At 35.8% G+C, this 15,800-nt stretch overlaps 1 protein-coding gene across 1 annotated transcript in view; it reads right to left on the minus strand.

The window, feature by feature from the left end:
* Positions 1 to 520: 520 nt before the first annotated feature.
* MS3_00008184 (uncharacterized protein) overlaps positions 521 to 15,800 on the minus strand; it is a 29,225-nt gene continuing 13,945 nt past the window's right edge. The window contains exons 4-8 of the mRNA XM_051216536.1: positions 13,548 to 13,694; positions 9,945 to 10,098; positions 6,644 to 6,899; positions 4,760 to 5,000; positions 521 to 3,041 (exon numbers count right to left, since the gene is read on the minus strand). Coding sequence (XP_051067133.1) covers positions 2,896 to 3,041; positions 4,760 to 5,000; positions 6,644 to 6,899; positions 9,945 to 10,098; positions 13,548 to 13,694 — 944 coding nt within the window. The 3' untranslated portion in view covers positions 521 to 2,895. The remainder of the gene's footprint in view (positions 3,042 to 4,759; positions 5,001 to 6,643; positions 6,900 to 9,944; positions 10,099 to 13,547; positions 13,695 to 15,800) is intronic.

Genomic DNA, 15,800 nt, shown 5'->3' on the forward strand with positions numbered 1-15,800 from the left:
GTAAATGAGCGCTTTTGCCTCGAATACGAAGAAATTCAAATTTTCTAAATAAAATTACAAGATTTAGACCTCTTCCAAGTGAGTTCTGGGGATCTAACGTCACGAACACTATGTTAAAATAAGATGTTGATTGAAGGTAGTGAACAAGAAACCCTAAATCCACGTTACATACTACTTGGCACATGTCAACAAGCTGTACCTATAATCTTAAGGGAACCTAGATTCAGAGTTTCCTATTGACTACTTCCAATCACCATCTTGAGGATGTTATACCATGATATATGCCTATTACTCCTCGTGAAGGAGCATAGGCCATATCTGATTCTATTTCCCGACGTAATGTGTTCTATGACCTTCCTCTTTTCCGCTTCCATTCAGCATTCCAGGTCAGGGCTTGCCTCGTGATGCAGTTTGATTATTTTCGTAATAAATGTCCTATCCACTTCCAGTGCTTCTTCCTAACTCCATCCTCAGATGGGACCTGGCTTGTCCTCTCTCACTGTACGCTGTTGATCATGGCATACGGTCAACGGATATTGAGTATCTTGAGTAGACAATTGTTTATAAGTACTTATACACTTTCGATGATAGCCGTGGTAGTTCTCCATGTTTCAGCCCCGTATAGTAGAACTGTCTTGACGTTCGTATTGAAGATTCTCACTTTGATATTGGTTGATAGATATTTATTATGAGTTCCATATGTTCTTCAATTGTAGGAGTGCGGCCAGTGCTTTGCCAATCCTCGCCTTTACGTCTGCATCTGATCCTCCTCGTTCATCGATAATTCTTCCCAGGTATGTGAACGATTCCACACCTTCCATAGTTTCGTCATCAAATATGATTGGATTGTTCTCCATGTTGTATTTGAGTACTTTGGTTTTCCCGTTGTGTATGTTGAGGCCTGATGATGCAGGGACTGCTGTTACACTGGCTGTCTTTATCTGTATTCATTCGTGTGTATGCGATATGAGGGCTAAGTCATCTAGAAAGTCAAAATTGTCTACTTGGTTCTGAGCTGTCCATTATATGCCGTGTTTTCCCTTAAATGTCGAGGTCTTCATAATCCAGTCGACCACCAGAAAAAGGAGGAAGGCAGAAAGTAGACAGCCTTGTGCGACTTCAGTCCTTATTTAGAATGCATCTGTCAGTTGTCTTCCATGTAAGACTTTGCACTGTAGTCCGTTGTATGAATTCCGGATAACATTGACAATCTTCTTAGGAACTTGGTGGGTCTGATGCGTATGTGAAGACGCGGATCGGCAAAGCAAGAGCAACATATTTACAACTGAGGAACATCTGGAACTCAAAGCAACTGTCAACCAACATCAAGGTCAGGATTTTCAATACAAATGTCAAAACAGTTCTACTGTATGGAACAGAAACCTGGAGAACTACGAAAGCCATCATCCAGAAAATACAAGTGTTTATTAACAATTGTCTACGCAAAATACTTCAGATTCGTTGGCCGGACACTATTAGCAACAACGTACTGTGGGAGAGAACAAACCAGATCCCAGCGGAGGAAGAAATCAGGAAGAAGCGCTGGAAGTGGATAGGACACACATTGAGGAAAACACCCAACTGCGTCACAAGACAAGCCCTCACATGGAATCCTCGAGGCCAAAGGAAAAGAGGAAGACCAAAGAACACATTACATCGAGAAATGGAAATAGACATGAGAAAAATGGACAAGAATTGGATGAAACTAGAAAAGAAGACCCAGGACAGGGTGGGTTGGAGAACACTGGTCGGCGGCCTATGCTCCATTGGGAGTAACAGGCGTAGGTAAGTAAGTAAGTAAGTTAGGAACTCCATAGTATCGAAGAAGTTTTCATAATGTTCTCCTATCTACATTGTCAAACACCTTTTCATAATCAATGAAGTTGATGTTCATTGACGAATTCCACTCAATTGCTTGTTTGACGATGATCCTTAGTGTCACAATTTAGTCTGTGCACGACCTCAATCACCATTTTATTCTAATCGAATTATCTATAATTATGTAATAATGATTGACTATACCATCTTCTCTTTTCATGTAATTTTTATAATAAAGTTAAAAAAAAAAGAAGATTCTAATCTATAATGAAATGTGTTTATATGAAATCATTTATAAAATAATAACCTTAAATAACCTGATTAAAACAATATGATTCCTTTTTCAAATGATTGGAAACAGTTACATCATTATTGTGAAAGGGAACATAATCATCATAAATGCATAATATACTTTAGTTATTATATCTCTATCTGTCTATCTATCTATCTATATAGAGATATAATACCTTAATGTAATAAGTAATATAACAAACTAAATAAATAAGTAGTCTATTATGATTTGTTAAAAGAAAATTAAAGTTATTACATAATCATTAAATAGATTGATGGATATAATTCAATCATGAAAATGATTCAATAATCTTCAATGAATATGAATACAAATAGAGAAGTTAAATTTGTTTACTTGTTTCATTGAATCACATGAATGGATTACTTCAATTAGTAATAATAATAAGAAGAAGAACTTTAGGAAGTTCTATGTATAACAGTCTTTATAAATCATATAAGTTTATCATTGAATTCATCATAAGGTTTATAGACAAAATCTACCAATTGTAAGATCTACTCTATCAATTACTTCAAATGGCAATTTTTGAGTTAAAATGATTATACTACTTATAAGTAGATCAAATTACTAAACAAAAATATTGAATATATATTCAGCTTCATCATAGAGATTAAACTATCTAATAAACTATTGAATACAATGAAGATAATATCAGATATTATTCATTTGAATAAACGAATATATAATATCTAATTCGTTCAAATATAAGTGTATAGATGAAGTACAATATTATCACTGTGAATATAGTTACTTTTTTTATATACTACTTATTTTGATGGTTCTTTACATTGATAACAATCAGCCATTTCTTTAACATATAATTCTAATTGTATTGTAACATCATGTGCTAAATAACGTTGTTTTAATAGATGATTTGCTTGTTTTAATATTTCTTGTGCATTTGAATCATTTTCTAATATGAAACAAACAAAAAAGAATACGAACAATTTGGATCAGAATGGGTTTTGTGGAGATTGTAGCAATTTCAACAGTTGAGATCATGAGTCAATTGGAGCTAGACCACCATGGAGAACCTGGGAACACTGGAAGGCCGTTTTGTCATGTTGTGGGACTCCTCAGTGGCAGTGCGCATCCACGACCCCGCCTCGCGGGATTCGAACTCAGGACATTAAAAATGATATTGACATGCCGGAAGGGGAGGGAAAGGGGAGGATAACACAGAAAACCATAGAGCATTGGATAAGTTTGAACGCCGTATGTTCCTTCAAGATCGTGTAGTCCATGTGCAACATTGGTTTGATATAACACAGAAAACCATAGGGCATTGGATAGTCTATTCATCTTAGTATGAAGATTGAAACTTCTGTGTTTTAAATCCGTAACAGAAATATGGATGTGTACTGTGGACGAGTCACATACTAAGACAAAATGGCTACCCAGTGATTTCGAGTTTTTATTTATTTATTTTTATTTATTTATTTGAGCACATAAATATTGGTACAAATAGGTATCGAATACATATGCAGCATACAAGTCATTCAATTCGTGTGTGAGCTGTGATACTGCCCGGATACTCAAACCGAATCAAGTGGGGAAAGATGTTGATTCATAATGGTTTTTAATAATTATGAACCTATACCTATATGTAAAGATATATGGTGGCTAGCAGTGGAATCCAGGAAACGCACGTTTCATCCTATTTGAGATTCATCAGATGAATGTACCTGCATCTCAGAATTGACAATCATTCAGGACTCAGTAGCTAAGTGGATAACGTGATGGACCGGTACAAGGTTCGAGTTCCGGAATGAGCATCAACTCTGAGGTACAAGTACATCCATCTGACGAGTTACAAATAGGATGAAACACGCGTCAAACTGGATTCCATTACTAGCCACTATCCATCTTAACTTAAAAAGCTTGTGACTTAAGGCAATATCGAGGCAATACTCACAAGATGCACATATACCAATAAGAGACTGATCAATTGCAGTCTTAAACCTCAAGCACAAGCAAGTGGCTATCAGGACTCAGTAACTAAGTGGATAACGCGATGGCGTTTGAAGCGAATGGTATTGGGTTCGAGTCACAGAGTGAACATCAGCTCAGATGCAGGTACATCCAGCTGACGAATCCCAAATAGGACGAAACGCATGTCAAAGTGAATTCCACTACTAGCTACTATCCATCACTGCTTATAAAAAGCTTGTGAATAAAGACAATATCGAGGCAATACTCACAAGATGCACATATACCAATAAGAGATTGATCAATTGCAATCCTAATACATCGATCGAAAGATTCAAACAAACAATATCAAGTAAATCTAAACCTGTTACTATTCGAAATGAATAATAAGACACTGATATGATGGAAAGAAAAGTTAATTTTAGATTGAATTACTCATTATGAGTTTTATTCGTCGTCGTCATAGTGCTTTGGGGCTAATAAATCTTCACTTATACCAGTCTTTTTGTTCTTACTTTCGCGTCGTAGGAATTGCCGGAGTTCCTCGTTCCAAGTATAAGTGATCAGCGTTTTTTTCCGACACAACAATCAGCGACGACCGAATATAACAGAAATATTAAATAAACATTTAAGAATGAATTGTTTTCATATTCATTCATTCATTCATTCATTCATTCATTACCTTTTTCTATTGCTACTTACCAATAGCTAAATGTACCGAAACAGCTGTTTTATTGGTCGTTAAACTCCACATATGTAAATTATGTATTTCTTTGACACCATTTATATTCATTAATGAATTTTTCACTTCATTAAAATTTAATCCACGTGGTGTAGCCTCCATTAAGACATTTAATGCATCACGTAATATATTAATGGTAGTAATAAGGACCAATATTGAAAAGAGAAATGTACATAATGGATCAATAATTTTATATTTTGGCTTTTATCCATCAGAGATATAAGTAGAATAACAGAAGAGAAAATAAACAAAAGTGTATATATATATGAGTATATATAAACAAACAAAACATTTCACTAGTTGAAATCATTAATCAGTTGAAGTTAGACTATTATGGAGAACCTGGAAGCACTGTTTGTTGGGAGTTTCGTTCTATTGTGGAAGTTCTTAGTCGCAGTGTGCATCTACGACCCCGAAGATTTCTGTTAGACATGAACACCGTAGAATGCTGGCTCGATGGTCTAGTGGTTAAGTGCTTGCACGTGAGGCCAGTAGGTTCTTCGGTTCGAATCCCGTGAGGTGGGGTCGTGGATGTGCACTGCCACTGAAGAGTCCCATAATAGGACGAAACGGCCGTCAAACAATGCTTCCAGGTTTTCCATGGCGGTCTAGATTCAATTGGCTCATGATCTCAACAATTGAAATTACTAAAATCTCCACAAAACCTCTTTTAATAAAAAAATTTAGCGATATTAAAGTGACATTCGTAGTTCAACATGGTTTGAATTGCTTTTTTCTGATTAGTGAGTTACTTTTCTATGAGATGGGGTTGTTAACCCTACGCCGAAACCTCCTCTTTTATCCGGACTTTAGACCAGTAGTAGACTTAGTGGGGTGCCTAGTGGAGTTCGTTTGATGTAAAGATCGGTGTCAGGCAAGATTGCTTACTCTTAACCTTTTTGTTTCTCTTGATGATCGACTTGATTATAAAGACATCAACATCTGGGGTGAGGGAAGCATGGGATACAGTGGACAGCTAGGATACAACTGGACGATCTATACCTTGCAGATTATCTGCCTCTTCTACCGCACATGAGACAACAAATGCAGGAGAAGATGATCAGTCGTAGGTCTCAATATACACAAAGGGAAAAGCAAGATTCTCCGATACAACACAGCATGCAACAATCGATTCACACTTGACGGAGGAGCTTTAGAGGATGTAAAACTCTTTACATATCTGGACAGCATCATTGTTGAACACGGTGGACCTGATGTGGATGTGAAGGCGCGAATCGGAAAAGCAAGAGCAGCATATTTACAATTGAAGAACATCTGGAACTCAAAACAACTGTCTGTCAACCAACAACAAGGTCAGAACTTTTCAATACAAATGTCAAGACAGTTCTTCTGTATGGGGTGGAAACTTGGAGAACTACGAATGCCATCATTCAGAAGATACAAGTGTTTATTGACAGCTGTCTACGCAAAATACTTCGGATCCGTTGACCAGACACTATCAGCAACAACCTACTATGGGAGAGAACAAACCAGAATCCAGTGGAGGAAGAAATGAGGAACAAGTGCTGGAAGTGGATAGGACATACATCATCAAACCGCATCACGAGACAAGCCCTAACTTAAAATCGTGAATGGAAGCAGGAAAGAGGAATACCAAAGAACACATTACATCATGAAATTGAATCACATATGAAAAGAATGAATAATAACTAGAAAGCATTGTCCAAGACAGGATTGGATGAAGAATGCTGATGTGTGGCTTATGCTCCTCCACAAGAAGTAACAGGCATACGATCCAATCGGAATCATCATCATAATCTTTCTTTATAATGAATAGATTATTAACATGAAACAAATAAAGAAAAAAAGAAACTATTGATTACTTGAAAATATATAACCATTGCTGCAATCATTACACCAATACTTTGTAATAAATCTCCAATTACATGAATAAATGCAGCACGTACAGTAATATTTGGACGATTGAATTCTTTATGAATATCATGATTAATTTCATGTGAATGATTATTGATAGTTAAATGATTAACATGAGTTTCAGGAAATGAATTTAAATCTTGATGGGAATGTTCATTTAATGAATTATGATTATGATCATGATTATGTAATGTGAATAACATACTGAAAGTAGAAAAAATATAGGGTTATAGAGATTGAGATAATGAACTCAATCAGTCAATCAGCTACAATGTAGGATTAGCCATATATATATACATCGGTCCAAGTTGTTATACCTTATTAGCACAACAAGATCAATACCGAATTCATCGAAATAGTTGTAGTGGCTGTGTTTCGTTGACCAATCATCCTCGTAACCGTTATCATATAATCTTTAACGGTGTTTGAAATCAGTAGACAAAGAGAAGCAACGACTACAGTTTTATTAGCAGATAACTCAGATCACAAAGCAGTGAGACGAATGAATGAGTCAGCGAACCGAGAGTGTAGAGTGTCGAGTGTTAAATGTACATGTATACATATAGGGAAATGAATAGATCATCGAGTCAACTAGGCAGTTAATAATAAAGCTAGCAGAATGAATATATGTGTAGACGGTAAGCAATGTTCAAGCATACATATTTCATACAAGCACAACAATAATAAAGGTATAATAAGTTGTTATAGTACGGATGACTTTGTCCGCTAAATAAGTTAACAAAAGGGCTTAACTGAATTAAATGAGAAACAACTCAATTGCACATGAGTTGCTATATCGTTACTTCAGTGGTGGTAGTATATAAAAGAAAGATTGCATATAAGGATATAATAGAGGAAGAAAGAATCAGTTTGTAGAAAGAAAGATATGAAGTGATTTTAATCTCATAGTTTAAGGGAAGAGAGTGTATACACCTACGCTATTGTGATCGATTCTGAGCAATGTCACGCTGAGTCTCAAATCATTGGTTACGATAGCGATTGAGACTCCAACTAATTAGTCTGCATCTACCAACAACACTGAAAACCTGAAACTACTGGATAGCTGTTTCATCCTATTGTAAGACTCCTCAGCAGTGTGTATCCACGATCCCGACTCGCGAGATTCGAACACAGGACCGTCTAGTGCTTCCAGGTTTTCCATGGTGGACTAACATTAACCGGATTATGATCTCAAACAAAAGTGTTAATAGTGCAATTTTGATAAATCCATTTTAATGTTGATAGTCATTCAGACTAATGGGCTACATCTTAAATTGATCAATGGAATTCAATTAGTAAAACTGATTATAAGAACATGATATTGGCTCTTCCTCAGTTTAAAAGTTTCTGTTGGATGGTTTTTTTAAAATGGGATATTCATCACAAATTGAAATCAGACAGCTGTCTTATCTTAGAATGAAAACCGTCTACAGAGTGTATCACTAATCTCACCCATGATGAGTTTTGTTAAAAGCGCTAATCACTTTAGTTCACTGAAGTGAAATCCAATGATCGATATTTCCAACTCCAGTTATATCCGATGATGTTCGACATCTATTCTACAGCTTGTAGTAACCTACTTTTATCAAGAGAACGCGATTGGTTTAATGGAAACAATTACTAGTATAACCAATTATACCAGTGATTATTTTACTGTACTTGCTTGTTTGCCTGTACAATAGACATTTTTCCTTCCGTTGATTATGACCTTGCACGCACTTACGTTTGCTCAGTGATTCCGTTTGTACTCCTTTGGTACGGTCTCGGTATTCTTTCGATAGCACAAGATCGCCAACAAATATATCTCGCTACAACCTCCAATCGCCTTCTAATATCTGGTACCCAACCTTCTTCTAGTGGTTATCATAGTCAACCACGACTCGACGCCACACCGCAAGCTGATGTCACAAATACTATGTACATAGTTCAAGAGCATGGATCTAATGATTATACGAACCTATTTGTTGTCAAAATTTAATATCCTTCATCATATAGTAATCATCAAAGTGAGTTATTCTATGAGCTGTTTCCTTTTTTTCCCAACTGAACAATAATACATTTTAACCAATGCGGAGGTAAATCAATTGCTAAGTTGCTTGAATTACAAAGATTGGATTGTAGGTTTGAGTCGGGCTCCATTATGATTTGATCACTTAAGTTGTATCAGTAATTCTTAGAAAACAGTATAACTAAGTGGATAACGCGATGGTATTTGTAGAGAACGGTACCGGGTTCGAGTTCTGGAGTGAACATCAACTGTGGGATGTAGGTACATCTAGCTGACGAGTCTCAAGTAGGACGAAGCACGCGTCAAAGTGGATTCCACTACTATCCACTATTCATCTTTGCTCAACATGCTTGTGAATTAAGGCAATATCGAGGTAATGCATATAGGATGCACATATGCCAATAAGAGACTGATCAATTGCAGTCTTAACACGTCAATGGGAATATTCAAGCAAACAATACCAACTGAACTTAGGTAACTTTTTTGAAAGTGATTGATCAATGAGGTAAGAAAAACCTTTGTTAAACAAGATATTACTATTATTTTCTTATTTATACTGTGATATGTGCTACTGATGTCAATAGATATAAGTAGTATGTATCACCAATCGAAAGTGAAATGCTTGGAGGCAGAAGGTTATGAAGATCAAAGAAAAGACAATGAGAATAAAGAATGATTGATGTGAAAATAAAGGAATAGTCAAGTCTGATACAACTGATTAATATTTTGCAAATGAAGAATTTACTGTAAAAGAGAATGAACCAGATTCTAGTGGAGGAAGGAATCAGGAGAAAGCTCTGGAAGTGGATCGGACACACATTGAGGAAAGCACTCAATTGTATCACAAAGCAAGCAGTTACTTGGAATCCTCAACACCAAAAGAGTAAAGGTAGACGAAAGAACAGAATACGCCGAGAAAGAGAGACAGATATGAGAAGAATGAACAAAAATTGGATAGAACTGGAAAGGAAGGACCAGGACAAAGAGTGGGTTGAAGAATACTGGTTAGCGGCTTATGCTCCATTAGAGGTAACAGGCTTAAGTAAGTAGTAAGTAAGGTGTTCTGTAAGTTTGATGTTCATTCGGTCACATTCGGTTTTCTTCACTTATGTTCTCATTCACTACACTAACATCACAGACAATAACTAACAAATTGACTTGAACCTTGATGATGATCCATTTGGCAGATTATTTTATTAGATAAGAATGATTATGATATTCAATAGTAAACAAATACTCACATTATATTGACTCCAACACCAGTAGCTGATGTAATAAGCATAATTTTACCATTGATTTCATAATTATTATGTATAATACGTATCACAGCCAAATAGACTAATATACCAGTAACAAGCCAAATTAATAGAACAGAAGCCAATGCACCGACAACCTCTTGAATTGTAATCAAATAAGATGAGAATATATAGACTTGACTATCCTAATCATTATATTAATATAAATCAATGAAATAAATAAAATTCAACTCTCTTACATAATAGTCGGTTTATGATTAGTTTGATTCAATCACTATGCATGTGTTGTAACGTTCGTTGATACATCGGTGAAGTATAAAGAGATCAAGAATGTGTTAGAAGGTTTAATATCAAAAAAGAATCCATTCAGATTTATAAGTTGCTAGACTGACAAGAAATTACATGAATGATAACTTTGATCAGATAAGTGATTTACTAAACCTTAAAGTCAATACATAAATTTATAGTGGAGGCGAGATATCCGTCTATCAATAAGAGGACGAGTATACTGAGCAGCAGTTCGTTCTATTCTACTTTAGGGTTACGAAACGTGACCATTAAAAGTAGAAGATGCTCGTAATCTATACTAGTATTTGACCACAGATGCCTTAGAAATATTGCTGACGTCTGCTGGGATCATCGGGTAAATAATAGCGAGGTTGGATGTCAAGGTATTAGGGAATAATGGTAAATCAGTTGATGAGGTTGTGAATATTCATCGACTGAGATGGTTGGGCCACGTGTTACGCATGCCGGAACACCGATTAACAGGACGCACAATGCTGACTAGTGTTGGGAATAGTTAGAAAAAAGTTAGGGGCAGTCAAACCAAAACGTGGCTACAGTGCTTGAAATCACTAACTTATAGTCTGAGCCATGTTGATAGATGCAGAATACTCGTTTGAGGTCTGCATGACTATCGTAACCAATGGTTAGAGATTCTTGGTGACATGGCTCAGAATCGATCACAATGGTGTCGGTGTATACTCTCTCTGTCTTCCCTTAAACTATGAGATTAAAATCGCTTCATATCTTTTATTCTACTAACTAATTCTTTCTTCGTGTACTATATCCTCATATGCAATCTTTCTTTTATATATTACCACTTCTGAATTAACTACTTTTATGAATCCGGTGTCCATCTTGTTGTGCTAATGAGGTATGGCAATTTGGACCGATGCATATATGTGCCTGGTCCTAAGTTGTAGTTGACTATCTTTCATTTGAGACCACTTGTAATCTATCTGACTGTAGCTTGTATATATCATTATCTTCTGTGAAATAAATATTCCTTTTTTTGGATTCATCTCTATGATCCAAAGTGTAAACATTAACAGAACCTTAGAAACGATAAGTAAATGATCAAGGTATCATATTTATACTGTCTGGGCTTAAAAATATGAATAATGCCTAAACACCTTTGAACACTTCATTCAATATACATTTACTAATACTGAAAGGGATGCTTCATCATGACTACATGTATATTTGTACTCCAAAAACACCCTCGATTTACCTTTAACCATCAGTTACTTGATATTGGTATTGTATGGGTTTTGGTTAGCTAATTGGTACTGCGAGGGGGGGGGTAATTTCTTGTCATTTGCATTATTTTACTCATTCCAGTATATCTCTTTGTTATAGAATAAGCATAGTTACAAATTCCACTTTCTATGATGTGTAGGTGAGGATAATAACGACTGATTGTATCCTTAGTCAGAGTAGTAGTTAGTCTGACTGGTACTAGATAAGTTACATAATCTCCTACCCATATTATCATTATTGTAGGTTTTGTGTGGAAATATACATATTTTCTAGTCAGGCGAGTCACTTCTTCTTGATTCGAGTCATATCGAAATCCTGTAGAATAGACACTAGAATGGAATCTAATGTAGATATTCGTCCTAAGATAAATTAACGCCCCATTCGTGTAGACGAAGACAACCGAGCGTTATAACACTTTACATACTTGGATAATAAATAATTTCAACCAGAAAGAGTCATCTGAACAACTTTTAACTAGTGCATATCTATGATCGTAGACATAATTGAACACAGGATGTTCCATTCTTTCAATGAACACGATATTCTTATACCAGAGAGATGGAATTCAGTTCTTCCATAAAGTAAACTGCACTGAATTTGTATGAAGTGTGAAAAGTTCTTCATTGACGTAGTTTGCTGAGTTAGGTTCATTGTTAGACTCATCAGTTTAGTGGCTTATGTGTACCTGACTTCAACTGTTGATCCAAAAAGACGATCAGGGAAACGAAGTAAAGAAAGGGATGAAGAATCGAAAGGAAATTATGCGAGGTGGAGATGATATATGAGCCATATTGATTTAATCATTCCTTACTCGATATTTATAGTCAAACATAAATAAGTTACAAACGCCTAATGATTAGCGTAAGTAATTAACACACATAACAACCATCTAAAAACAATCAGGGTTAATAAGCCAATATGTAGTCAAATCAAAATGTGAATCAAGAAGAATGACTAAACTGGTCTGTTCAGAAAATAGAATAAGCCACATGGACATGATGCGGCACTAGACACTATAAGTTCTTTACAGTTCTAGCTTTTATCGGTTTGCCTCTGATATACGATAAATTATCAGTATAGGGTTGTGGAGATTATTAAGTTACTGATTGAGATTATGGACCGATTGATATTAGACCACGATTGAAAACCTGCAAGCACTGGACGGCTGTTTCGTCCTATTGTGGGACTCCTCAGCAGTGCACATCCTCGATCCTTCCCTCAGGATTCGAACCCAGGATCTCCGGTCAAGCTCGCGAATGCTTAACCTTTAGACCTCTGAGCCAGTATCCGACAGTGTTAATGTCTAACTTCAACCAATCCACGAAATTGCGCGACCATCTCCCATTGTACTAAGGTAGATACCTGTCTCTACCCGACACGGGGTCATGGATGTTCACTGCTGAAGAGTCCCACAGTAGGACAAAACAGCCGTCCAGTGCTTTCAGATTTTCAATTGTAGTCTAAAATCAATCAGTTCAAGATCTCAATCAATATGGTTAATTCTCGATATAGTTGAACTCCACTGTTCATGATTTCAACGAGACTATAGGTTATGGGTGAACCAATCAGATTCAAGACAATAGATCTTGAATTTTGGCGTGAAATTCATTCACTCATTTGGCTAAATGGAATTTCGGCATTATAACTGATATTAAATCGGGATAAAAATCTTAACCATCAAATGTAACCCTCATTTGGTCCTGGTTTAGTAGGTGAACACTCTCTAGATCAGTCTAACATCGCTCAAAGGTTATCCATAATAAATTATCATCTGACGGAGTAATGAATATACATGAAGGATTAACCGGAAAATCAATATAAAATAATGATAGAAAAAAATCTGATCACTATTGATTATTTGATTGATTTCAATTTATGATCAATTCTATGATCGGTAATCATTAAACATGGATAACAAAGAACTTATTGAATATCCCTATAACATTCAATAACCACTTCCCTCTTCCTTCCCACCATTCCATTATGATAATCTAGATCATTTAAATACCTTGTATACATGATATGAAATAGAAAACGAATTACCAGCACGATGCCATCCAAAACTCATTCGTTTTGTAGATGGTCTTGATGCTAAATATAAAGCTAACAAACTGATTAAGAAACTGGCAAAATCCGTTAATAAATGAGCAGCATCTGTCATAATAGCCAAACTATGAGCTAATGCACCACCTATTTAAAAATATTAAAAAAAAAAGAAAATCCAAACAAGGAAACATGATCATTGTGATTTCATAGGTATCGTTCAACAATAAACATTCTGAAAGTTGTATGGATTTAGTTTCAATAGTTGAGATCATGAATCGATTGATGTGAGATCATCATTTGGTAACTTGAAAGTACTGGATGATCGTTTCATCCTATTGTGAGACTCGTCAATGGTAGTGTGCATCCATGATCACGATTCGTGAGATTTGAACATAGGACCTATCAGTATTGCGTGTGAGCACCTAACTTTCAGACCAGTGACTCGGTATCCAACGGTGTTAATGTCTAACTTCAATAAATCTACGAAATTCAGTGATACATTCACTATTGTCTTCAATGAATCACTATCTCACAATAGACTCGGTTGAACTCCAGTGGTCACGGCTTCTCACTAAAACTCCAAGAAATACCTCTTGAAACCAGTCACTAGTGAGTCCCACAATAGGACAAAACAGCCGCCAGACAGTGCTTCCAGGTTATCCCATGGTGGTCTAGATCCAATTGATTCATGATCTCAACTATTGAAATTATTATAACATCCACTAAAACTTTTCTGATATGTATTTATTTGAATGAATCCTTCAAACAATATCTTTAATGAAAGGGAAACGATTGAATGGTTCATGTTCAACAATATTCTAACTAGATTCCTTGATATCTGGTTGTAAATAACCAGGTGTATCTGTATTTCTTAATTTGTTTAATCTGGTTGGCGTTTGGTCTTAGCACGAAAAACTACTACAATGATCATGAAAAGTGTACAAGTATTCATAAACCATTGTCTACGCAAGAAACTCGACATTCATTGACTGGATACACATCAGCACCAACTTCCAGCAGAAGAAGGAATTAGGAATAGACGTTGGAAATGGATAAGACATACATTGAGGAAATCATCAAACCGCATCACGAGACAAGCCCTAACTTGATTTCGTGAATGGAAGAGGGAAAGAGGAATACCAAAGAAAACATTACACCAGGAAATAGAATCACATATGAAAAGCATGAATAATAACTAGAAAGAATTGTTCAGGACAGGGTTGGATAGAGAATGCTGGTGTGTGGCTTATGCTCCTCCACAAGGAGTAACAGGCGTAAGTAAGTAGTTAAGTATCTGTATTCTTGATAAGAATCACTCTTACTGTAAGATTTGAAACCATTTTACTTAACATGATTGTCATAGATGTTGCAAACAATGTAGTTGAGCTGTATCTAGTCTGTCATAACAAAGGAATATGGTTTGCAGTTGGTTTTCATAAATTTAGTCATCTAAGCATTGACATCTAGAAAATTTGTGGTCTGGATAATTCCATAAGTCAATTCAAACAGCTGAATTCCAACACAGTGGTTTAAAGGTAACGGGCTTTGGGCTTGGTTTGAAGGTCTTGGATGCTATTTTTAGTAGAGTCATTGATATGCTTTGCTGAGAAGTCCCACATTATTAAACGATCGCTATCTTCTGTCATCGAATTTTCAAACGGCTGTCTAGACACAGTTAACTTGTGTCTAAATTATTATTCATGTTTAATTTATAAACGATATTCTCTAAACAATGGTATCGTCAAATAATCAGTCATGCTTACTACAATCACATCTCCATATTGACAATCTTGAAAATGACTACTTAATACCACTTGTGTATGCTACTTATGTCGACAGATATAAGTAGTATATAACATCAATCCGAAATGGAATACATGACAGAAAGAGATTGAGATGATTGAATTAGAGAGAACAGAAATGTGTACAAAGAGAAATTGTGATAACAACAGGAAAGAAGTGACGATGAAGTTTGTAAGAGACAACTGATGAAATATATACTGTACTCCGTAAATTGGTCTTCTCCAACTGAATTCCATCGTTCACTGCATCATCACTGGAATTTTATTATAAGAAGAGATATATAAAGTAGCTAGCAATGAAATCCAGGACTTAAGTTTCGCTCTGCTTGGGACTCGTGTCCTGAATTCTACTACTAGCTACCATCCGTATTTGTTTATAGAACATGTGAATTAAGGCAATATGGAAGCAATCCGCACAAGATACACATCTACTAACAAGAGACAGATC

The sequence above is a fragment of the Schistosoma haematobium genome, chromosome 4 (assembly GCF_000699445.3).
Source record: "Schistosoma haematobium chromosome 4, whole genome shotgun sequence".
NCBI classification, from domain to species: Eukaryota; Metazoa; Platyhelminthes; class Trematoda; order Strigeidida; family Schistosomatidae; genus Schistosoma; species Schistosoma haematobium.